We start from the raw sequence: 26,126 nt of genomic DNA on the forward strand, positions 1-26,126 counted from the left end.
TACAGGAAGTACACAGACCATTTTAAAGTCCCTTTTTGGCTAACATTTCAATGATTCTATGTTACTAATTTCAAAGAAAATGCACTCTCGATATAATAGTGATTCTGATATTCTGCAAAACTTTGTAAATGACTACTTCAGTAATAATTTTTCCAGTGACAAAGGGAAGATGTTGTGTAAGACATGTGCACCAAAATCATTGATTTGTCAGAAAATGTACAAGCATGGGATTACCTAATGCAACCCTACTATAACTCCAAGTGTAGCCTTTTTTTTCCACATGGATTAAAAGTCAGTGTGTCCTTTCAACCCTCAGAGAGACCTGCTATCCTAATCAGATTTTCCAGGAATTAAAATTCTCCCATGAAAATCTACAACCTTTGTAAAAACTTACACAAATTTCACCTGCCCCAAATTAATCTCTTCTATTCCATCCAAAACAGCTGTGTCAGCAACGACTCCCAAGTCCCTGTCAGGCCAGAAGATGGCAAGGCTTATGTGGTTTTTCTGCCCAATATGTTCTTTGGCTCAATCAGTGCTGCCAGTCTCACAGGCAAACGCCAGCTCAAAAATCACGGAACAACCTTGAGCAAAATGGCCAACATGGGAAAAAGGCCCTTTTCCCATCTTGTTTTGATCTTTGGTCACAGAGTAATAATCCCATTTGTGTTCAGGAGCCTTCCCTGAAACAGGGAGAAGCAGTCTGGCTTTCCCGGGCCTTGGCACAACCACAGAGGGCATCTAAATACACAAGTTCAGAATTCAGTTCAGGACACGAACATTTCTTGCATATCACGAGGAAAAGCACCAAGACATGAGTGGATTTAAGATGACTGTTTGTAGAATTGGAAAAAAAAATTTCTCTTAATATATGAGGAAATCAATATTAACTTAAAGCTGACAAAACCAAACAGAGGTAATATTTACTAAACCAAATTAGGCTAACGAGGATCCCTGTAACAGCACACTGACAGAAGTTCTGTATCCCCTTCAGTGATAGAAACTTCAGATTATAACAGTAGGTTGTTTTCAGTGGATAATGTTCAATGTTTTCAGTGTATAATGTTCAAAAAACAATACTGGCATGCATGTGGCAGAGACAGTCTGCTGCTTGTCCCTTCAAGGCCAGGGAAAAATACCTTATTATTCTACGCTCATGGACATGGTCTAGGAAAAATAGTAAGAGCTTAGGACTGAATTACCTTGTCCACAGAACTCCCTACAGAGAAGAAAAACATCTCTCAATGTAGAATCAAAGGCACTTGCACACCAGGAAAGCTCTCTCAGCCATACCTCCTGGAAGGGAAAATTTCCCATCATGCCAGAGCCAGTCTGAAAACTCCAGAAAACAGTGAAGGATGCCATTTTACCAGTAGAGCTGTCTGTCAGACCTTGAAACAAAAAAAAAAAATCTCGATTTCCATGTTAACCAGCCCCCGGGATACATCTGAAGGTAGAGTCCTGCACTGCATGTTTGAGATTGTTGGTTAGTTTGTGGCAGGAGGGAAAACATGGACAGTGTCTAAGCAGTGATCCCTGGGCCTCCTGGACATAGAGGAGAAAGATGGTCAGAATGACTCTGCATGGCAGAAAGGGAACACGTAAAACATCTAATACACACCATTTAGAACAGTGCATTAATCAAGCATTATGTCATACATGACTTGTTAGCGAGCATTAGGAAAAACTGTGCCAGTGTTAGGAATTTTGGATTGATGGAGCAGAAGTGGGATCAGCACAGTTCTTCTAGGGGGTAAAGAAGAGAAAGCATCTACTACCTACCTTCCCTTGTAGGCAAAACAAAAATCCGGACTAAGCATCCTCTTTTATCAGCTATAAAATCTCTCATTGCAACATTACGATTGCACTAAACTATAACATCATAGCAGTTTACACAAACAAAAAGCTTCTCATCTGGGTTACCTCTTAAAGGCAGGCTCAAACTACATGCTTTGTGAGATTCCCGATAAAACCTCCAGGGAAAAGGGCTAGAGACAGTAAACAACAATTTTATATGACTAATCCAATATAATCCTATGCTGGGTAAAAAAGCCATCTGCATGGATTCCTACTGAAGTGCTTTAATAACAGCACAGCAAGCCTCTGGCTGTCATGCTGAGGAAACGCTCTTTCGCACTCAGGCTAATAATTCCAAAAGATTACTTCCTTTTTGTTTTCTTCTTTTCCCCCCTCTGTTTTTATTAAAGCTGTTAGACGCTTGTTCTCCCATTTAGGTCCCTATTGGGAGATCATCCATCAAACCCGTGAAGTGACAAAGATCCGCACTGGAGGCCATCTGAGGATTCCACGTTGATGGCCAGTCAGCTACGGAGAGGTCACTCTCTCTCTGCAAAACTACAACCTATTTTATTGCATCACTGCAGCCTGCAATTACTGTCCAAGAAGAGAACGGCAAGCTGTCTGCTGAGGCGGAATTAAACCAATTCCAGCTGCAGCAGCTTCCCCCGAGTGACCCTGGTTTTTGCACCACCGTCTGAGCAGACCTCAGCAGGGATCCCTGTGTGGCACACAGAGCAGCCGCGCCAAGGAACACGGGGCAGCGGTTTGGAGCAGGAAGGGAAGCTGACTACCACCTCCAGCTGAGCCACACCTAAGTCAATTAGGGCTTCACACCCTGGGAGAGAAGGAAATCCATTACTAGTCTCTGTTTTCTGCTCTGAGGTCAGAGAGAACAGGTTTTCCCCTCCACTGAGTGTTCATTGTCTCCAGGAAGGAACTCCAACATCTACACAAATCTGGATGGGGCTCAGGAGGATTGAGGCAGACAAAGCACCCAAGAAACACTAGTATTTCAGGTTCATCCAGGATGGGCCTATTCCAAGTGGATGAGATTAAACACGTGGCGTGTGTGTAGGTTATGAAAGGCATGTGAGAGGAACTGGCTCGCGTTTGGGGTTATGAAAGATCAGAGGTTATGAAAGACCTTGGCAGTTATGAAAGACGAGCCGAGAGTCTGATCCAGCAAGGCAGAGAGCAGCCTCAACCTGCTCGGAGGTGAATGGATGTTCAAAATCACCCAGCAGCTCACAGGAGGAAGCTCACACTGCCTGGGCAGGCCTAGGCTAAGGAGGGCTTGAAAAAAACATCAGAAAAGTAATATATAGAAAGTTGTCACAGACTAGCAGAATGACAAAGAGATATATTGCCATCTGTTTATAGGACTTACAGGCAGCTCTATTTTTTTGCAAAGTTTTTTGAAAGGTCTTAAAATACTAGCTGCAGCTACTGATTTTATAAGAAGTATTCTTTGCTGGCCTTCTAGTTCTGTTTTAAATCTTCTACCTGCATAAGCCACATAGCTGCAATGAATCTGTAAAAAACGAGGGTTCATTCAGATATTTTAGCCTCTGAAGTTCAGCCTCTGGTGATCGTATTATGAATATTCTACCACCAGAATGAAGAGAAGGTTGGGGGAATTTTACTAGCCAAATGCTTATTTTCCAAATGCCACTCAGACCCCACTTAGAGAAAGGATATACTCTTGCTTAGAAAAATATTGAGGAGAGCACTTCCCCACTTTGCAACAGTACTTTTCTGTGATGATGATTTTCCGCAGTTACCTTCAATGAGGATACTTCTGCATCCTGCCTACTACACTATCGTTCACGCTGCCCTGCGTTTAAAATGTGAGTTAAACAGACCTTTCAAATGCACCTGTGGCAGCCTAATCACAACAAATCTCCAGGTATCGAGGCAGACCTGAGACACATGGGAGGAAACCATCTGCTTTACATCAGAATGGGACCTAGCCAGTTTCAGCAAAAGGTATAGACTGTTTTTACTGTTGGTGAATTCAGTAACTAAAACTTTTCTTTCAAGGAAAAACACACTTTTATTGTGGTCTGAGATGCTTCCTAGAATGCAAAGCCATCTTTAACTGTACATTTTTTAATTTACCAAAGTTAAATCTGTCTATGCTACATCTCAGCACCCCACAAACCTCACCAGGAAATACCTTCACCCATCTGCCCCTGCACAGAAACTCTCTAGGGAAGGTCCTGAAGCCACCCGCAGCCATGCTCAGCATGGCAGCAATGAAAAGCACAGACTTCCAAAACCTGGAGGAAACTAAGGTTAAGGAAGAATCCAGAGCAGTTCTGTTCTATACTATATTGCATGTTTGTAGGGTTATTGCACTTAAGGAAACTAATCTTACATAAGGACAAAACAGATACATGTTTGAAGAAACAACTTAGAATAATCAGTCAGCAAAAAGATTGACAAACATTTGGTGAGGATTTCTTCAAAATATTTCATCATTTCATATTTAAGCTAAACTTCCAAACTTTGTGTATTAGTTAATTCATCTTCTCAGGGTTTGTTACCATTTTTTTTTCTAATTCAAAATGGGAACTAAAAATTGTTTCACCAAGTAGACTGACAGCCTTGCTGTCTTTGTGCTATCCACAGCCAGAATAGCACAATTTAGAAATTTAAAGAATGAAGTTGAATTTTTGTGCTACAATCCATGAAGTCCAGTCACTTGCTCTAGAAGGAAAAGGTCCAAGTGTTTTATTTTAAAAAATGTCTATTATTTTTGTGAACTACATATGGCAGGAGTGTCCTCATCCCAAAGTCATCTGTGTCCTACAAGATAAACAATACAAGAAAATAGATCTAGACTTAGGGTCTGTTATGTTAGCTATGATGCCCAAGTCAATTTAATTTAGCCTAGACTCTAGAAAAATAATTAATTTTGTGTTCAGAGGTAGTAAGTGGTGGTGTTATGCAGTTTTCTTCATGCAGATGTGTTCACCACTAAAGCATATCTATTCTAGCCCTGAAAACGAAACCCTCAACCACAAAGCAGGTGCTGAAAGACAACAGCAGGTTTCATACACTCGATGTACTTAATGCATCTTTCAAAAAGCTACGCTGATGGACCCAATCCGTGGACTCTTTTTTCCTGTTCAATGCCAAGTATGCATCAGAACAAATCATTTGGAAAAACCTCACTCTGACAGATAAAGTGCGTGTTCCCAACACTCCCGCGGTGTTTTAAGTACTACAGTCTGATTGCTCCATTGCATAAGCGTGTATTCATTGTAGGCTGCCCTCCTTCTCCAAGGCGGATCCAGAATCCCTCAGCTATCTGTCCCCTATTCTGCCGACTCAAACGCATGGCAATTTGCTTATACGGATTCTGGAACTGTGAGTTCTGAATTCTCCTCATCCTTGATAAATCCAAAATGACACACGAAGCCAAGTGAAAAATCTGAAGGGCAATGAATTTCTCACCACACATTTGAACTCTCAAGCACTGGCAAGCTTCTGAACTTTAAAACCCTAACTGCCCTTTCCACTCCCGAAGCCGCTTTTCCCCCACTTTCCCCCTTCACTCCTGAGATGGCCGATGCCAGCCTCCAGCTTTTACCCCAAAGTCCCAGTAACGCTGACAGCCGGGCCCCCGTTTTCCGGGATCGCCCTGGGGAGACGAGGGCAGCGGTGCCCCTCCCGGGAGCACGGCGGCTCCTCATCTCTTGGCAACCAGGAGCGCCCCATCCCTCCCCATCCCGGCGGTACCGGCGCCATGTCAGGCGGGGCGCCGGGGCACGGCGATGGCGGTGCGGCGCATCCTGCCCTCCGCATCCCGCCCTCCGCGGCGTCGCCGCTGCTCCCCGCGGCACCCCCCGCCCCTACCGGCCCTCCTCCGCCCCCGGGGCTCACCTAGAGTCAGCGGCCAGCAGCCGCGCCTTCCCCATTGAGCGGCGGCCGCCTCCCTCCGCCCCGCTGCGCTCGGCGGGGCGGTGCCGGAGCGCGCAGTGACAGCACCGGGCACCTTCCTCGGCGGGCGCTCCTGGGCGGGCAGCCGGGCCCCCCGCGCCCCCCGGCCCCGCTCCGGGCAGCGCAGCCGCCGCGATGAAGCCGTGCGAGGAGGAGGAGGAGGAAGGGCGGGCGGCGGCGGCCGCCGGCGGCGCAGGGGACCCCTGGCAGGAGTGCGCGGAGGTGGCGGTGCAGCTGGCGCGCCGCGCCGGGCAGGTGAGACGGGGCCGGCGAGACGGGGCCGGCACCGCCGGGACGGGCTGCTCCGCCGCAGGGGGAGCCTGCTCCCGGCGCGGGTTAAGGAAGGGCCGTGCGGGCACAGAGCTGGGCAGGGGGAGGAGGACGGCAGGGCTCGGCGCCCGCTCTGCTGGCCCACCACTGGAGCCCTCGGCCGGTTCCCTCTGCCGCGGGAGGGATGACGGCAGTGGGGTCTCCATCCCTCGGGGGGCCCCATCCCCTGGGGGCCCCATCCCTCAGGGCTATTTCCCTCGGGGGGCCCCATCCTTCGGGGGGCCCATGCATCCGGGGGCCCATCCCTAGGGGCCTCCTCCCTTTGGGGCCCTATCCTTCGGGGCCCCCATCCCTCCAGGGGCCCCCGTCCCTTGGTGCCTCATCCCTCAGAGGCCTCTATCCCTCGGTGCCACTTCCCTCGAAGGTCTGTATCCCTCGGGGCCAACATTTGTTTTCGAGCAGCCTGTGCAGAGAAAAATAATCGTGTCAGGGAGGTTTTGTCTTGTTATATATAGCACAGTGTTCAGAGTGACTGAAATTCATTTGCTAGGGACAAATCAGCTGTGTCTTCGGCAAAGATCTTTAGCTTATTTCAGATCCATGTTTTGACACAGCAGAATGTTAGTCATCTCAGGAGACGTCCTGGCCCACACTGTATGCAACAGCAAAAATTCTACCAGGTCTAACAGATTCAAGAAGTAGGATCAGCAGATTGTTTGTTTGAGAAAGTGGGTAAAACACAAACCTAAGCGACGTGTATTTCTCTCTTGCTTCCATTCTGCTCTGTTTTGAAACAAACTTTGTACCTATACACTGTGATGTAAGGAGCCCCCCTTTCTGTCTTGAATCCATGACCCATAACTTTTCCTTAATACATTGTTAAACATATTTTCTCCTTAGTAGAAAACATACACAAAGATGAACAGAATGCCAGAGGAGAGGAGACTTGCTTTAATAATGCAAGGGCTAAATGGATAATCCAAATCAGGATGACAGGTCGTGCACTCACAGACTCTCAAAACAGGAGTTTCTCCAGCATACTCATTCTGCCAGCCATTTCACAAGAGAGACTCATGACTTGCTCAAGACTCCACACCTTATTTCTCAAAATATCAATTTGTAAAGAGAGCTGTAACATTCTCCAGTCATTTCACTCACCCAGAAAATCACAGTACCTTTTCCTGGAAGAAATAAACATCCCAGAAGATTAATCCTTGAATCTTTTTAGTTCACAGTTTGCCATTGCTACCTTGCAAGTGGCAGAAAATAGCTGATTCCTTGGCAGGCCAAATTTAAACCAGCCAAGGATGTTGTTTAATAAGACTTTGGAAGCTGGGTATTTTTTTATTGTTATTAATTTTGTCATGGTAAGGATTCTTTTTGTTACAAAAGGCATCGGAGATCCTTGTAGCAGAAAAGGTGCAGGTAGGGCTGTATCTTCTGTTTAAGCGTCAAACCAGCTATTGCCAAAAGAAGCTACAGGTAAGGATGCAAAATGCAGTGTAACATGGGTTTAATAGGACTGGATTTTTGTTGAAAGTTGACTGACAAAAATGGGGGTTATTTTCGTCAGCAGTTTTCTGGTCTCCCCTTTTGGATTACACAACTGTTTGGTTTATATTACATTATGTTTCATGAGTATAAGTAAAATACATCTCCTTTCCACAGATAGGCATCTGTACTCTGTAATAGTTTTTTCTGAACTTAAAAGAGCAATAAAGAAGTGATTGCTTGAGTATGTGTCAAAAATTATGTTGCTGGAGTAACGAATATTACCAGGTTAAAATCATTGCCTCTTTGCCCATTCTGTTACTTAGTTCTCTTACTTTTACAAAATATCACAGGCTTTCATTTAATATATAGGGATGTTTCATAATGAGAATGGCCACGGTTTTGTAATCTCTGTAATTGACCTGCTTTAAAATTATGTCTAATTCACTCTATAAGGCCACATGTAACTGCACTTTTTCAGACTTCTCTTTTGTTTTTTCTGGGAGTAAACTCTCCTTGCTATGTTCGCTTGAGTACACCTGTAGGTTTAATATGACTTTTTGCACAAGAAAAGCAGGCACGACTAGTCTCTGCATCTTTGATAGTAATTGAGAGCACCGAGTAATACTTACACAGTTCTCTTGAGTTGCAGAATTGGAAAAACTTCACCAAAACAATCCAGGTGAAAACAAGAACCTGACACTAGAAGATAGCATGTTGAAGTCCACACAAACTACTTTTTTTCGTTCGATTTTCTCTTTTTTTTTCTTGCTGTAAAATCTCTGTAATCTAGGGACAGTCCATAATACAGTGATAAAATATAATAAAATACGTTTACAGCCAGATTACAGGATCTTGGCTGCCAATTTCATTGTACAATAGTGATAAGATGCAATCATCTCTTTCCATTTCATCAACCTGTTGTTCCTTTGGTCTTCTGCTTACCTGATGCCTGTTACCTAGAGTGAGACTTTTATGGAGCTCCATGCCCAGCTGGAAAGACCAGGCAATTACAGGAGGTATCTACAAACCTTATCGTAAGGCTTCTGCAAGGAGACGAGTTGAGTGATGCTCTCAAAGTACTTTCAGGCACCGGGCTCTAACACTCTGTAGCAGGTGATTTTCAGGGATTATTCAAGACAAATTGGATTCTGGGCTGTTCTGAGCTATTTGATCATTTTCTAAAGAGTAAAAGTTGTTTCATCAATTATGCAGGAAATGTGTTCTTAGTGTGCAGCTCTGGCTTGGACTGCATACCTGTACAAGCTGGAGCAAGTGCATATGAACTCCTTTTGTCAGACCCTTTGTAAGAGACAAGAGTTAGACCTGTCCATCCCACGACATCACCTGGTACTGTGGATAAGATTCTAAAAATGTGGTGCCCATTTGTGGCTGGTGACCTCAGCCCAGCATCATGACTTCTCTCCTGCTCTCCTCCTGAGGTTGCACAAAAAGTGAGGAGAGGCAGTCCAGTGTCGGGCTGGTAAATGTGTCTCATGCCTCCTTGGCATGGGCCCACAGAGGAGATGAATGAGAAGACTATCGGCCAGCACTTTATATCGGAGTCACACCCTTGGCGCTTTCCACCTCCAAAGTGACAGGAGCCTCATGCTGGCACATGCAGGCTACCAGGGAAATGGACCAGGGTTAAGGTTAAAAATGGTCATGAACAACTGGGTAAAGGATCAGAAATGAGAAATATTAAATTTGAAGCTGAGATGTGCAAAGGTCTGTATTCAAACAGGAGCAATCAAGTGCTGGAGCATATGATGAAATCAACTTATTGCAGAGCACATCCACAGGAGAGAGGTTTCATCTCTGCTTTTCTTTCTGCAGCAAAGCTCAGGTGTGATCTCACTGCCCTGCTGAGCAGTAGCACATAGTGATTTAAATGGCTGCAAAAGCATCCTCAATCTACTATGTATTAAAATGGAATAAAAGTCAAGAACTTGGCATTGCAAAGAAGAAAGTAAAATCTTCTTAGGTTCTGAGCAGTATAGGCAACACAAAAGTAAAGAAGAGCAATTAAAATAAAAGGTATCAGCATAGCAATTTCTTTTAGAATACACAACTGAGGTAGCTTCAATGTTTTGTATTCTGCTTCGGACCGAAGAGAAGCTCAAGGGCCTTCCTGGAGCTGTGCTTTTATGCTTCTATGGTAAAACATTCAAGAAAACCACACAGGGCAGTGAGGGGAGTAAAAAGATTAGGTGTGGTTAATATTTTGATATACAATAATGCACTTTAGCACAAACTCGAACTGAAAAGTATTACCTGCCCATACAAGCTCAGTGTATAGGCACAACTGATGTTTTATAGCTCACAAAAGAGAAACATTTGTCCAGATGCCTTCTGGACTAAAGCAACAGTCAGCAATACCCATTACTTGTCAAAACAACCAGCACACCCTTTAAACACGTTATTTTGTACTGTGAAAACCAAGAGCTGAAACTGAAATTTGTGAGTTTCTGGTTACCTTTCCCATGCAAAATGCGGCAGAACTGTGTTCTGTGGTCATCAAATATTTCTCAACGGTTTTAAAATACTTTGATCAATGGAAATTTAGATAAACAATTGACAGGACTTGGAATATTAGTCTTGTTGCTGCTGGGTTTTGATAATATAATTCTACACAAATAAGTGGTACTTAACTTTTGCTTTGTTTTGGTTTTCCTAATTTCAAATAATTTATCATTTTTACTGGTTAAAAAGTAAGTTATCTCTTTTTGCATCCTGCCCCTTTATTTTTCTTTTTAATGAAGAAGTGGGAAAAAAAAAACACAGAAAGAAAATGGGGAAAATGGGAAAAATCTTTCATTAATTGTTTTCCCATATGTGCATTTGCACTTGATGTGGTTTAGTTCAGAGTTCGGAGCTTGTAACAGTAAAACCCTTGAGAATGAGATAAAAACTTTTCCAGAAGAGAGTCCAGGTTTAGATAATTGATTTCATATCTGGGGAAAAGTCTAAATTTTTGTTTTTGTTAAATATATAGCAGTTCTTTGGGAACTAGTGGGTGGTCAGTATTTGAAGTTCCAAAAACCAACGAGAAAAAATAAACTGTGTGTCTTTGTTGGCAGAGAAAGAAACTAGTGGAGTTTGCCTTATTGCATGTCTTTTAAAGTAAGACGGCAGTGGGATATTAGCCCTGTAAATTAAAAAAAAAAAAAGAGAGAGAGAAAAAAAGAAGTTTCTGTGAAAAAAATCCTGAGCCTCAAGGGTTTTTCTTATCTTGTATATTGTTTTGAATTTTCTAAATCATGAGGATTGCTATCATCCCTTTATTTCATTGGTTGCATCCCAGTCATCAATCCTTTTCTGAACTGTCAAGAGCGGTTTTTGCAGAATGATTCAAAATGCCTTGTTCCCAAAAAAATACTCATTAGCTCAGAAGGATTTTTCATCAAAAGAATTAGAACAGCTTCTGGTAGAATTAGGCCTACAGCTGTTTTTCAGGATTAGCTTTATTTTTCAGTAAATATATTATTTTAGTATGCATAGGCTGAGTGCCCAACAAATCTGATTTATGAACTTCTGTTTCAGATTATTAGGAAAGCTCTCACAGAGGAAAAACAAGTGTCCACAAAGACATCTGCAGCAGATCTTGTGACAGAAACTGATCATTTTGTGGAAAATTTAATTATTTCTGTTCTGAAAGAGAAGTTTCCCTCCCACAGGTGAGTGCCTATAGTAAGAAACTATCAATGACTTTTGTTTGTCCTTTAAGTGCTGCATATCTGACTGGCATTTAAAGGGTATTTTAAAAGTCTGTATATCTTTCTTAGATATTAACCTACTGGTGTTGTACACTTTCATAGGACTCCTATTTTTAAAAATGTACCATTTCTCTATACTTAGTGCTTTATATTTTCTAATATTTATGTTTCTTAACATATGTATTTAATAGCAATGTTTCCCCTGTAGGGACATCATGTGTGAAGGTTTCGTATGGATCTCCATGATTTTGAGACTACTGATCTGTTCACTGTTGTATAAGAATGATGCTAAAGATGTCTATAAAAATATAGCTGAAGTATGTGATAGCAAAGGTCTGAACCTGCAGACCTTTCCTTCACTTCCTTTTGCCATCATACATACACGTTTGCGAGGTCAGGACAAGTATCATATTTAATCGCATAGAATCCCAAAATCAGGGAGAAGCAGGGTTTTTTATCATCATCATCATCATGATTTGATGCCTATACATAAACTGGTTATAAATTACTACATGGGGTGTTAACCCAAGGTTTTAAAAATAGAACAGATTGTTGACTCTTCTTGAATTATTCTGGCCAACTTGAAAATAACAACTCTCAGTGCACGCACGGGTTAGAGAGAGGTTTTGTATTAGTTGGCCGGGTTTGGTTGGCCACAGAGACTCTGCAATTGATTTCTACATTTGACTTCAGTGGATAAAATTCATCTTCCCACAGAGCCTGTGTGTGCCTTAATTACTGTGTGACTTCCTTCTAACTGTGTGTGTCTCTGGTGGAGATGAGCCTTGCATTCTAGTGCTGTGCAGAAATCAACAAAGAAGAAAATCTCGAGGGCTCAACTACTAATCTGATTGTCGGCGATGCTGCTGGGCAAAAAAACACCACCATAAGAAGGAGCAGAAAGAATATTTTTTTGTACTAAATATGGCTTTCTAAACACATGTTTTGTGTGATGGCATATTGAAGCAGTACTGTACAGCATAATGTGTGGTTCTTGGCTGTGATTTGCTAGAGAGTGCCAGGCTTTACAAGCCTGTTATTTGTGTAATATTCCTTCTACTATTGCTGGCTGTGCTCTTTTCTCATCTCCGCTCTTACATTAGGTTTTTTTTCCTTGAACAGTCTGGCAGAGAAAGTAAAACATACACATTTCACATAAAACGAGAATTGTCAGAAGCACTCGGATTACTCGGAATGGGAACAAAAGTTGTAAGGTCAACTTCGACCCAGGAACTGAAAAATCCTTGACTCTATCAACTTCTCACAATTAACTTCTGACTTTATAAGTAAATGAAGGAATTGCCATTTCTTCAAGACAATTATTTTTTTTATATTGGCCGTAGGTTTTGGATAGAATTTATTCAGATTAAAGCTAAATTTAATTAGACTAGATTAAAACACTTGAAATGTGTTTTAATCTCTACAATAGCAAGCAAGGGTTAAATTACAGTGCAATGCAAACATTAAAAGATCATTTAAATTGTGTTCAGTCTTTCCCCTAACCTGGCTGTTGAAAGCAGCGCTGAAGATTTCTGTTATTTCTTCTTCTTCTAAATCATCTTGATTCTTATGGTCTCTGAATAAAAAAAATGTATTTTAGGAGTTAGAAAAATGAAAAGGGATCTTATTAGAATCTGTGCCATTTGCACTGTGCCAGTGACAAGTGTTGACATATTGAAAATGTACTCAAAAGTAAAGAGAAATATTAGGAAAATCTGTTCAAAAGGTAGTTCTTGTTCCTTTCTTCTCTCTTCTTGACTGAGTGATATATATCATGTTCCTTCATGCTTCACTCAAGTTTTCATCTGTGCTCGCTCTTTAGTACTCTGTTATGGTCCATGTGAGTCTTTTCAAAAGGATATTTTTTTCTGATAAATCTTTGAGTTGTGGGTAGGCATAGCCAGAATACCAGGGGCTACTAGTTGAAAAAGGCTATCCTACCATTTACGCGTGTTATTGTTACACAAGCATCTTTTGTATTATTCGTGGCCTTAAATCTGTAGACATTAAAACCAGGACACAGCAGTTAAAGAGGGTGACATCCAACCCTAGCTTCCCAGCTTTCTGCCCTCAGACCCCCATAAGGGGATAGGTGAGGGACAGCCCCAGTTTGAACCTCTTATACCTCACAGGGTATCACTCCTGCTGCAGTTTACGCGATGTTACAATTTCCCTGCTGTTCCAGCAATGAATTTCAGAGCAGCACCATGGTATGAACAGATGTACTCTAAGGCTTGGCTAAAATTACTAGACTCGTTTTCAGTGGGAGTAAACTGTAATCCAGATTTGAAGAGAGGTCGGCAGAGCTGGCAGGATGTCTTATTAAATTAACTGTTTTAATAAGATGGCTACCCCTCCCACTTCTCAAGCTGTTCCTAAGATTTGGTCTCCAGTACTTCACACTGAGTGTTTTGCTTAGTTTGCGGGTTTTTAGAGGACACAGAGCAACACGTTTGATGTTGACCTTGAGAGACTCTCACAGTTCCCAGTGCTGTAGAGCAGCAAGGGCTTTTTTTTAACCTATCAGCCCAGATTTCATAAAATGTGCACCTAATTTGTCCTACATTTTGGAAAAATTGCCCTTGAGCATGAAGACTTTATCAATAGCACTGCTGTGCCCCAGCTTCATTTTAGCATTTCTGAACTCAAGGACTGCAGCATCACACCCCCGTTGCAAGAGAAAGGCGAGGGACAGGCTTCCAACACTTGAAGGCAAATCATCTTACACAAAAATACTCCTGTCTTTTACGAGGTTCTCATTTCACCTTCCTTTGACTGGCAAGACAATGGCTACAGTTCAGGGTCTGGCAGGGGGAGCTGGCAGAAGGCTGAAGCAGAGGCATAGTTTATGTGGAAGATGGACAATCTGAAATGGGATGGAAGCTGCTTCAACTGCAAGATGAGCTTCCTCTGCAGCTAGCAGTACAAAGTGTGTGGTTGGGTTTAGGTGCTAATTACAGGATTTTTAAAAGCCAAAGTCAAATGATACAGCACCAACAAGACAAAATAATGGAATATTTACAGCGAGGAGTCTGCAAAGTGTTATGTTAAACTGAGAATTTCAAACACTTGTTCAAGTCTTTCTCATTTCTCAGTTGTACACAAGCATTTTGTCCTTCAGTTGTTACCTTTAATGGAGATGAAAATAGTAACAAACACTTCCTAGTTCCCTTTTCATACTGACTGGGGGTCCATAATGCCATCAAAATAGTCTGTTTCTACAGAAGTCAAGGCAGAGTAACATTTGGAAAAGTCAAGAAGTCTCCTCCTGTGCTCTCTGCAGAACATTTTAAGCTCATGGTTGCAATTGTTATCTGGAATCATGCAGTACATGGTGAAGACACAAAAGAAAATAGCTGCTGCTCTAATCCTAGAGAGGCAGCTGTTTCTGCAAAAGACATTTTCTCTTTATTTTTTCCATTTTTTTCTCTTTGTGTCTTTGAGATAAGCTTTTTTGTCCTCAGGTATTTGCAGGAACTCTGAATACCATTACCAGTTGTTCGAATGTGAAACCACCAGCAAGATTCAGTACTAGCAGTTGGATTCTATACCTTCTGTATATATAGGGCTTTATGAAAACCTGTGAGAGTAGCACCTGCACATCTCTTATAGAAAGAGATCCTCAGCAGTTTGTGGGACAGCAGGGATAATTAAGGTCAACAGGAAGTGTGCCAGAACTGAATGTTTGTTTCCCAGGGAAAAAGGAGAAAAAAATTGCTAAAAGAAACTGGGACAGAACAACAGAAGAGAATATGACCTCAGATTTCATTTTGTGCCTTATGCATCCAAACAACAAACAAACAAAAAAATAGTAATTTGTTGGGTTTTTTCTGGGTCATGGGAAAAAGAAAGTTCAGCTTTGTAAACCTTTTAATTTCCTGAACCAGACTGTAAAATTCAAGTAGAAGCAAGATCGTGGATTTTCAAAAAGTGCATTATTTCCTGCTGACTGAATTTGACTGCAAAAGAGAAGGAGGTACAGTTTGCAGTTTATATTACTTACTGCAAGAGACAGGCCTAACCCACAAAATTACATTCTACATAAAAGAAATCTTCTTCTAGAGTTCGAAGGATGCTAGTTCAGATCCATTTCTGGATCATTCATTTTCATGACTTTCTTAATGATATATTGGGAAAGTGCAAATAAATAGAGTTCTTTTTTACCATGTAAAATAGTATGCTATAGATTTGAGAACTCTCCTTCAAAGTCTCTATGAAAGTTCCTAATTCCTAAATTAAAAAAAAATATGTGTGTTTACATTTATACAAAAATGTTATATATAGAGAGAAAAATTATCTCTTAAAGATAGAATTGTATTTTCCAAGTCACATATGTAAACTAATGTTCTGGGATACTTATTTTATCCCATACCAAATGCAGGTTTATTGCAGAAGAATCCACTGCTGCAGGTTCAAAATGTGTCCTCACCGACAGTCCGACCTGGATTATTGACCCTGTTGATGGAACGTGCAACTTTGTGCACAGGTAAATGGGCAGTGAACTGGGAAACACATCAAAAAGCAACATGTAGCTTCTCACAAGTCCACCCTTCCTCTTGAAAGTGCTTTACCATGGTAGGTTTGTCCCTTTGACTCACAAGTAGGAGTCATCCCTTTATCTCTTTGTACCTCGCATGGTGTATCTGGGGGAGGCTGTGTTTGTGCTGGGGAGAGCTCTACACTGTTATCTGAAGGTAAGCTGAAGTTTCTGCTGCCTGCCTAATGACCCAGAGCTCTTGCCTCACAGCTCTTTTATATATATAACCGCATGTGAACGTGCAGAGACTTGAGCTGAACTGGAGGAACAAGGCTGTGCTATAATGCCACTTGGCCTAATGCCTTATGTGGGTTTTACACATTCCTTTTAGGAGTGGTGTTTTCTCCTTTTCAAGCACAAATGTTTCATTTTTCCCTGGGAAGTACAACCACGGCACGTATGTACAGTAGAGCTGAAGACTAAGTACAGAGATACTGGTTTTAATTTTCTAAAGTACCTCTGCAAAACGAAATCTAGGAGTCATTACTGCAAAAATGAAGACTTTTAATTCATCATTTGAATTCTAGGAGTTGTAAACTAGTGACTATTTTTAATATTTCTAAGTAAAACTCTTCACTATGCTCTGCCTTATAGTTAGTGGCTGAAAGTAACTGCCTGTATCATAAAAAACAAAAAAAAGGCATTTCCTTGACTTTTAGTGCAATTACACAGAATTCAAGGGAAGGCGGGGTGTCATGTGATGATATTTCATGCAATTAAGTGAAATTTCCTCTTTCTAGCAGTATTTTCTGGACTTCTGAAGCCCTTTTTAAAACGTGTTTTTAAGAAATGAATTTATTTCATTTAAAATGCAAGAATTATACCGTAGTCAAAAGGACCAAATTAAGTACGTGATCATCACTTTGCAAAAAGTGAGCATAGAAGAACTGGTTTCTTTTTATGTTGATGTTAGCAGCAAGTTATCTCCATGCTACTTAATTGCTGTCTCAGATGCATAACTTGAACAAAATATACTCTTAAAAATGATGACGTGTTATAACGCTAGTGATTTTATACTGGATAATTAAATTACACTAAAGCAAAAAAAATCACTAAAATATACAACATGTTTAGTATAAAAATTGTGATATCTTCATGTGTTTACTTCTTGCCTTCTCCAATGTTGTTACATTTTTAAAGGAACTGACAAAGTTAAGGAGGCTGACAAAGGAGAAATAGTACAATGTCAAGTGCATTTTGACACAAGTAAGCTCACAGAGCTCCATGTGGGGTTTTGTTGCCTAAGGGAGTTGCATAAGGCGTAAGTTGAGAGATTTTTCATCCCTAATACTTCATTGCTTATTTTTCACAGATTTCCAACAGTGGCAGTAAGCATTGGATTTGCTGTTAACAAAGAGGTATGAAGTATGTTCTTTACGAGAGTTGGCTAGAAGCCTTAAAACCATGTGGGAACTTTAAATAAAACAAAATTTTTTAAAAATCAGTCACTAATCAGGTTTTTCCATGCTTTTTAAATGCATCTGATCACACTTTACTGATCTAAAATTTTAGTCCTGCAAAACTCACTGATGCAAACTGGCAATTAAAAGAGAATTCTTATGAATTATTATAAATATTAAATGATTTATGTGGAGAAAAAGGGAGTACTGGTGTAAGCAAGGTTGTGTTAGACAAAAATCATAGTAAGTTCAATATAGTGCTGCCTCTTCATAATTTGAACATATCTTCTAGTGTTCTTATGTTATTTTTATTGCTTCTTTCCTGCTAGCAGTACCTGTGAAAGCTAACTCCTGCTATGAATCAATTTAGAACTGATTTTACGAAGAGTGCAAAATTATGGGCCTAGTTCATTTAATCTGCCTTTATATTTTTCTTAACATAGTAAAATAACTATATTTACCACATGAGAGCTTTATTACAGCTAGGATGGGAGACTACCTAGACTTCATATGTGCCATATTGAGTTTCCTAGCTGTACTCATTCATGCTAGTGCCTTTTCTCTAGATGTTGCCAGTATACAGTTTGATATATATAGACTAACTAGCTGTTCAAATTGCCAAGGAATGTACCTCTTTCCGCCTAACTCAACAATCTTAAATATAAGTATAGCTTTAAGTGAAGCCAGCAAGAATTCTGTTAAGTAACAACCTAGTTTTCAGATGTGCTAGTACCTCATACTGATTTAAACAGAATAATGTTGTGTACTTCTTTGGTTAGACTTTTCAAACATGGAAACTGCAGAGGAACACTTCCATGCTTTTCTGAAATTTATTCATTCCCAGAGGTCCTTTTGAATACTACATATTATTACCAGACAGTTTTCTCTAATATTTATGTTTTCTAAAACACCATCATGATTTTGATGCTGCGTATTTTGGGTTATGTAAACTAAACAAAGCTGAAACAAAAATAAAGAATGATGTTAAATCTCCCTCAGTAAACAAATGGGAAAAGCAGAAAAAAGTGGTAAACTGAAAAGGAGCCAAAGTACACACAAGGGAACTGGCCTGAATATAAGCCTTGAACGTACCGAAGAAATTCCTGCAGATGTCTTCAGGGAAAGACACTATTAATAGTGTGTTCCTCAAAAAAACTCCTTGGTTTAGATGGGACCTCAGGGTAGGGAGTGAGGACAGTCTATTTCCTTTGAATTGTCTTTGATGAACAAGGAGTGCAGCAGGAGAAGATTTGGAGTCTAGAACGTCTGAGATGGTTTCTTGACCCTGTTGCCAACTTCTGACACCTTGGGCAAGTCACTTAGTTTTTGTGTACCTATCCACCCCTAAATTAAATAATGCTAATAGTACTTATCTAGGGGTGATATTCAGAGCTGACTTTTGGAGTTTGTGACATGCTTTAAAATCTTGTGCTGAAACCCATTAAAGTAATGGAAATTGTAAATACCAAGGGTCAAATTTGGACCCTCTTCTCATTAGTAAACATAATCTCCCACAAAAATTCCAGTGTTGCACATTCTTAAGCTTTCATTGAGGGTCACAGTATTTGCTATTTCTGTCCAAATTCCTTCTCTTGCAGTTCTGTGACTTCAAGAGATTCTCACTTTTATGTGTAAATGAAAGAATTTTGCAGAGAAACTTTTGAAGAAGTGACCAGAGTGTACTGCTTTGCTTGAAAAGGCAGGCAAATTAAATGCACCACAAAAGTTGAAGTGCATACAAAAGCATCCACTGTTAATGAACAGAGTACCATGGCTTCTGATTTAGATGCCTGACTGATCAGGGTCCAGCCAAAGTCAGTGGGATTACTTCAAAGTGTAACTGCTCACCAGTGAAAGCAAAGTATTCAGAATCTTACCTTAGAGGACTTGCATATTTTCAGTAAAGACATACAATTGAATTTGAAATCAACTTGGCATTTAAGCCATTCTCATGTGAACAGAAACAAGCTGCAAGTAAGAGTTTAGAGGATGAGGAACACATTGCATTAACTTTTCTTTATAAACTGAATTTTATATGACCTATATCTCAATATCACAGTAATAATAAAAATATTCCAGTTTATTAGCATCAATATAATCTTTGATTATGTGTACCAATTAAAATATTGCTGATCTTTCTGCCATTAGTAGTTGTTTATATTTATGATGAGTAATTTGAGTTGCATTCATTTCTTTCCTTTTCAAAATCTTAAAGCTTGAATTTGGTGTAATTTACCACTGCACTGAAGAACGATTATACACTGGTAGAAGAGGTCAAGGGGCATTTTGTAATGACAAAAGGCTTCAGGTATCAAAAGAGACAGGTTGGTCTAGATTTTGTTAGAACTCTAAAAGGAATATGTTAATTTTGTTTCAGAGTTGTTGCAAATCATCATTAGGATAATGAACATCATTATCCTGATGGAAAGTATTTCACCTGCATGATAATTTTGTTGTTTTGTGTTTGTTTTTTTCTGAAAAACCACAACTTTCCTCCTTTTCTTTTTAAAATATACATCTGAATATGAACTATTTAAATAATCCTAAATAATTTTGCTTCACAACCATTGTTTAAAATAAGGAAGAATGTGTAGATTCACCAGTTTCATTCCAGCTGTACACTGGCATAACTTTTTATAAGCAAGATGCAATGGGAATGGTGAATCAAATTTACAGTACTATAGCAGCTGTTATTCACTTATTTTCCAATAAACTTTTATGTCACAAAGTGTATTATGTCTGTAGGCATACGTGCTAACAGTAAACTAAAGGATGCATGCTTCGTTAGGGGTTCTCTAACAGCTTGCTCTTGTGTGTGAGGTATGTTTCGATGTACAGATAGCCAGCAACACCTCGTCAACAATTTAATAGAATTCTTTTATTGGTAAACCAGGTCATAGATCTATCTGTTTGCCTAATGATAATAGATAGCAATAATCTGATGTGTGTAGAGAAGTTTTCTTTTAGTCAAGTAAAATGCAGAGGAGAGCATAACACTCAGTTGTAGGCAGAAGCAGACATATGCCAAAAATGTACATCATTGTACACAAGAGATGGTAAAAATTTCCCCACAAAGAAATTTAATTAGCTTAAAACACAGTAAATTCAAGCAATTTAACCTGGAGATTTCCTTGATACCTTGCATCAAAATTTTGCTGAAATTTGGGAAGTTTGGCTATTCACCTAAATTAGTAGTGATCTGGGGTCTCCTATTTAGAGACGTGGAGCAATATGTAAAGTCAATGACCCCTAAGATTTTAATCACTAATTATACTTCACATTTTTGTCAGTGCTCAAATATCTCATATTCCACAAAAGCCCATGCTGGCAGAGACTATTAGGAAGAACTAGAGGTGCTCCCAGCTGGGCTGGATGAACCACTGTTGAAATGGCCTGACTTTCTTTTGCGGTCAGTGAGTTCTGGTTTCCAGTTGATCAAGGAGCAATTTTGGCACATGTCACTTCTGTCTTCCTGCCTCTGGACATCCGATCTATGTGGGTGTCTAGAACATAGCAAGGGAAGTAGACCTTCTGCCCTTCCAGATGCTTTGAAATTTTCTTTTGTTTTGAGATATATCATTTGGTGGTGGGAAATTTTCACCGGTGAAGCTGGATCTACTTTAGTTTCCCTGTACACACCACTGGAACTGAGGTGGCCGTGATGTGTTTGAGATCCAAGCTGTCATGTTACTTCGTGCCTTTTGTTTCAGGAAACGTGACCATTGTATAACGTTGATCTACTCTGTACATTCATTGTTCAGATTTAATCATCTGAAATCACAGCCCAGGCAAACACTGTTCTTTGTAAACAACCAATTTTTTAGAGGTCTGGTATGGGAGTCCAAGCAGCTAGGATACACTTAAATGAAGGATTCATCTTCCCTTTGATCTTGAGTGATACTTTCTTCTCATGCTTAGATTCACGAGGCCTTACATGTGCTAATACTGTAAATATATTTTCTTTTTTTAATCTCTTGTGGTCAACAGAATTGCTCTTTTCCTCATAAATCTATCCATATCACTATTAAATCTCTTCTACCAAACCTGCTTATTTTTTGGCCTCTGTCAGAATGAGGAATAGTCAGTAAATTTGATCTTGTATCTTGAATTCCTGAAATCCCATCAAGTCTTGTGATCAGCCAGCTCCTTTTCCTAAGCAGACACCTCCTTCTTACTTGCCTTAGTCTCTTCATCCAATTTCTCCCTGTAGCCTTGATGAAAATCAGAGATCCATTTATGCATTAGAAATATATTTAATAATTCAAAAGAACAAGAATCTTAGTCACAACCTAACAATGACTGGTGTGGTGTGAATGCTTGGTGCGTTTTAGCAATGAGGTGTGCATTAAATGGTATCTAATTGTAAATTGAGTCTATTACGGAAAATAATCTGAGGAAGATTGCTTTCACCATCCAGAGTTTTCAGTAGTAGTTGAATAACAAATAGCCTACAGCATGCCTGGATTGGTGGTTTTATATTTTAATGCAGCAGTTTAAAAATGGTTGTTAAGTCTACGTTCCTATGGTTAAGATTTGTGACACCCGGTAACTTTTAATCTAATTGCATACCTGTTATTCACCAACCATTTTACCACGTTGCTTGTATCCATAATGTTCATCTCCAATACTAAATGCATTGGCAGCCTGGGTAATTAAATGTCTCACTCCAGCCTAATTTGCTTTTGAAAACCTCCTTGCTACATCTGCTGAGAACTTTCAGCTTATGCAATTAGCTGTAATAAGCAGGTAGATGTTCCCTATCTGAATGAATGCCTCGCCTCTAACCCAGGATAGAAGGTGACACCTGACATTGGGCATAGCATAGTTAGTAAGTAATCAATCACTAAACCTTTGAGTTTTGTCATCTCTCTAATGCCTCTGAGTTCAACTGGCACAGCAGAAGCAGGGACACTTGGCATTTGATCAACCACCTCCACCTACATTGGCATACGCTTGTTATAGACTGGCAATATTGAGATCTCACGTGAGGACTGCTTCAAGAGCTTTCAAGTCACTGTGAGTCTCTCCTTTGACTGTGCACAAGGCTGATACCTTCACCTGCTCTAGGTCAGAATTGCCCTTGCTGAACACAAGACAAATAGAACATTCGTTATGTTATTATGAATAAAGATACTGCTTTAGTTTGTGATAAGTAGGGATTTCTTTCAGTCATAAGGTGTCTTCAGTCTTTGAAATGTTGGAATGAGCTACTACTGAGTGACTGGTGATTTAGTCAGAAACATTTTTTTCCTCTTACTGTACTCCTAGATGTTTAGAATTGGTTAACAAATTACATTAAAATTCCCTATTCAAGAACCATCCTGTTTTTAAATATGAATATATTAGCATCACTAATAGTTACTAGGTCACTGGATTATTTTTAGTTGACTGCTAATATTAGTGAATTTGTCAAAAGGTGACCAATCAATGAAATAAAACAATGTATATGGAAAGAGGAGGAATGTAAGAATGCATTCTTGGTTTTAATCTTCCTGTTCTTTTTTTTTTAATATGCTTAGAGCAGACCATTTGATATGAAGAACCTAGTTTTGCTTGAATTTTTATGCAAAGTTGTCACTTATCCTAAGAAAGAGTTTGGGGTAGAAAAAGGGACATGAAAATTATTTTTGTGTGAAAAGTCCACTAGTGTTTAACTTAAAAACAAATTTACAGAACCTACCTGGAAGCTGTTGAATTAATGGAAACATCTCCTACCATTCCAGATATCTCGAAGGCCTTAATTTTAACAGAAATTGGTCCAAAACGTGACCCTGCAACTTTGAAATTGTTCCTTGGTAACATTGAAAGATTGCTCAAGGCCCAAGCACATGGGTAAGATACTTTACAATATATGTCTCACATTTGTGATGAAAAAGTCATTAAAACAAGTAGTTTTTTAAAAAAACGCAAACAAACAAGTGTGTTGTACATTTTGTGATCTCAACACATAGGTTGAAATGAAAGGCATTTTCTTCTTTATGTTACCATGTCCCCTTCTCATGGGGTTTAGGGTCCGTGTCATTGGGAGCTCAACCCTGGCTCTGTGCCACTTGGCATCCGGTGCTGCAGACGCCTATTACCAGTTTGGGTTACACTGCTGGGACCTGGCAGCAGCGACTGTCATCATTAGAGAGGCAGGCGGCACTGTGATAGACACTTCAGGTGAGCATATTCTTGTTTTCACTGACTTTTGGGGGATTGAGTGGCTACTTCAGGGCAACTTGTTACCTCAGAGCAGTCCTTCCCCTGTGGCTCTATCTCATTTCTTGCAATAATCTGTAGAAACATCTGTGCTCTCCACTAGACTGGCTGGTTATTCAGGACACACTCATGTAATTCCAGCCTGGGATTTCATCACATCGAAGGTCTTCTGAGTCAAACTGCATTTCCATGACTTTGAGTAATTCCTTTAAAGCATCATATTTACAGTAAAGAACCAGCCCAGGAGATTGGTAGGTGCGCTCAGACTCCAAATGCATTCAACAGACGCAACCTCCCAGGAAAGGAGGACTCTGAGGTGTAAGTCTGAACATATATGACTGAAAACTAGTCAGAGGGAGTGAAGGACAGCACAAGCTCCAGATTATTACTTTATTCATTTAGATGGTACACATCTCAGAGTAATGGTTTACTGGTGACCAATACCTGGATACTTTGGAAAGATCTTGCGTATTAAGAGAAAGGGTATGCTGAATGAACTAATTTCTCTTGTACCCCTTCCTGTTGCTAGAAGGGAATATTGCTTTTATTGTTGGATACTGAACAAATCCAGGCATTCACTGCTTCTCTTGAATACTTTGGCTCTGTACCTAGAATTTTCCAAAATAATTTTTTGCTGGAGATGTCCAGACAGGAGTTGCTGAATTAGGTTGTTCTTCCCACCCCAAAAGGATCTACGTATGAAGTTGTTTCAGTGGTTTTTGAGGCTATCTAGTTACAGCATGGCTTGTATTTAAGACAGTTCTTATTAATCCTCTTGTCCTTAGGGGGACCCCTGGATCTTATGTCCTGCCGAGTGATTGCTGCGGGCACCAGAGAGATGGCCATGTTCATAGCTCAGGAAATACAAACTATTCACTACAGACGGGATGATGAGAATTGAATACCTACATCATGGAGTTTGCCCTCCTGAACTATGTAACTTTTGCAAGATGGGTGGCTTAAAGGGTATGTGATTTCAGCAGGATGCTTTCTGTGGAGATTTTCCGTGTCAAATATTTTTTATAAATTTATTACGATGTGAGAAGGCATAGGGAGATTTTTAAACCCCTAAGAATCGTGTTTCCTTTTTAATATGTATCTCTTTCAGCAGTATCTTTTTTATAAGATAGTGTATTTTACTGGTAGTAAATTAGTCTCAAAATTAAGTTGTAATTTCATATCTGTGGGGCTGATATTTAGTCTTTTGTAACATGCAGCTAAAAATGGAACTTTATTTTTACAGATGCAGATCTCAGGTAAATGAGCTTTAGGACTGTAGTAAAGGATGAGTAGTTAAGATGTGTGCCTATAATACCCTTGTTCTATGATACTTAAGAATGCAATAAAAATGACATTGTTGTTTCCCAACTACGTCATAACTATATATCCATATATTTACATGTATGTATGTTTGTGTGTGTGTGTACATATATATATATATATACACCTATACATGTATATGCATGTATACACACACATACCCATGTGTGTATGTTTATATATATGGGTATCCTGGATGTTTACAGCAATTTAGAGAATGCATAGAAGAAAGCTAATATTGCAAGTTATTTTCAGGTAAAGAGTACAGGTTACTTAGGTGATTCTGGTCGGGGCTATCCAAATGGCAAATAGCAGAGCTGATCATGAAAAATGTTTAATTATTTTACAAACTGTCCAGCTAGTTTTGTTTCCCTTCATCCCTCTGCATGGGTATAAATCATACTATCCTACAGGCCTCTGTAAGATACTCCAACCTGCAAAACATTTCCTACCATAGAGTAATTATAGTTAAAACCAGGAATATTGAACTCAAACTGAGCTATTCACAGTATTAACTATGACACACAGTAGGAGACCAGCAGAATAGAGCACAGTGTCAAGGAGCTGTTGATTTTAGAGAAACTTTGGGCAGAACAGCAGGATTTGGCCCCTTACAGGCAAGTGATTAAAAATATGCACAGAAGATACGCTTGCAAAAAGTTGTAAACCACATGCCCTTCTTGCACAAAGTTGTAATCACACTTTTTGATCAGAAAAACCTGTAAAATTTGTTACATAGGTTTCCCAAATACACAGTTGTTCTCTGTCATTGTATCTAGCCAAGGTTATAATTTCTATTTAGATTATGTTTTAAATAAGGAGCACAGGGAAAATACAAGTGTGTCCAGAAAAGTAGTTTATATAAAATCACTTCTATTTTATCTTCAAAAATTTAATTAAGAGGTATCTCTTTTTTTGCAAGAGTGCAAATTAAATAAAGGAATGAACCAAAAAAGTTGGTTAAAATTTTAAACTTTTTTTTTAAACTGCATGTGTAGACTTTGTAAATGTGTTCAGATATCTGCCTAGAACAAACTAAACGGTATTTTTTAAAAATAACCTTGTGTGTGTTTCTTGCAATGAGAAATGTTTTTCACTGAATATAACAAAAACTTCTGTGTGAATTCTTGATGCTTTTTTTCACGAGAATTGCAAAGTATTGACTGTGTGAAGAATGTCTAAATCCAACTAAGCATTTAAGAGCTGATGGTTCTTACCAGAAAACCAATGTTTTCCATCACAGTGATCAATGTTTTGTCACTGCTCCCTTTTACCCCCTCCATCTCTTTTTACCCTCCCCCCACCCCAGTTTGGAAGTGGAGATTGTAAGCCCTCTGGGGCAGGGACTTTGGCTCTGGGTTTTCAAAGTGCTAATAGGGTGAGGTTCTGGTCCACGACTAGGCACTGAGGTGCTATAATAATACAAATAATAAATACTAATAGGCT

At 39.8% G+C, this 26,126-nt stretch overlaps 2 protein-coding genes across 2 annotated transcripts in view; one reads left to right on the plus strand and one right to left on the minus strand.

The window, feature by feature from the left end:
* Positions 1–5,762, minus strand: part of MPPE1 (metallophosphoesterase 1) — a 33,292-nt gene extending 27,530 nt beyond the window's left edge. The window contains exon 1 of the mRNA XM_027676837.1: positions 5,689–5,762. The gene's annotated coding sequence lies outside the window, so the exon portion shown is untranslated. The remainder of the gene's footprint in view (positions 1–5,688) is intronic.
* A 23-nt stretch (positions 5,763–5,785) lies between these two features.
* IMPA2 (inositol monophosphatase 2) lies at positions 5,786–26,126 on the plus strand. The gene is made up of 8 exons (XM_027676856.1): positions 5,786–6,000; positions 11,050–11,183; positions 15,604–15,708; positions 17,072–17,117; positions 19,375–19,483; positions 22,883–22,991; positions 23,170–23,321; positions 24,146–26,126. The coding sequence occupies exons 1-8, from the start codon at positions 5,881–5,883 to the stop codon at positions 24,259–24,261; spliced, it is 891 nt and encodes a 296-aa protein (XP_027532657.1). The 5' UTR covers positions 5,786–5,880; the 3' UTR covers positions 24,262–26,126.

Source organism: Neopelma chrysocephalum, unplaced genomic scaffold (genome assembly GCF_003984885.1).
Source record: "Neopelma chrysocephalum unplaced genomic scaffold, ASM398488v2 Primary Assembly neopelma1_22, whole genome shotgun sequence".
Lineage (NCBI taxonomy): Eukaryota > Metazoa > Chordata > Aves > Passeriformes > Pipridae > Neopelma > Neopelma chrysocephalum.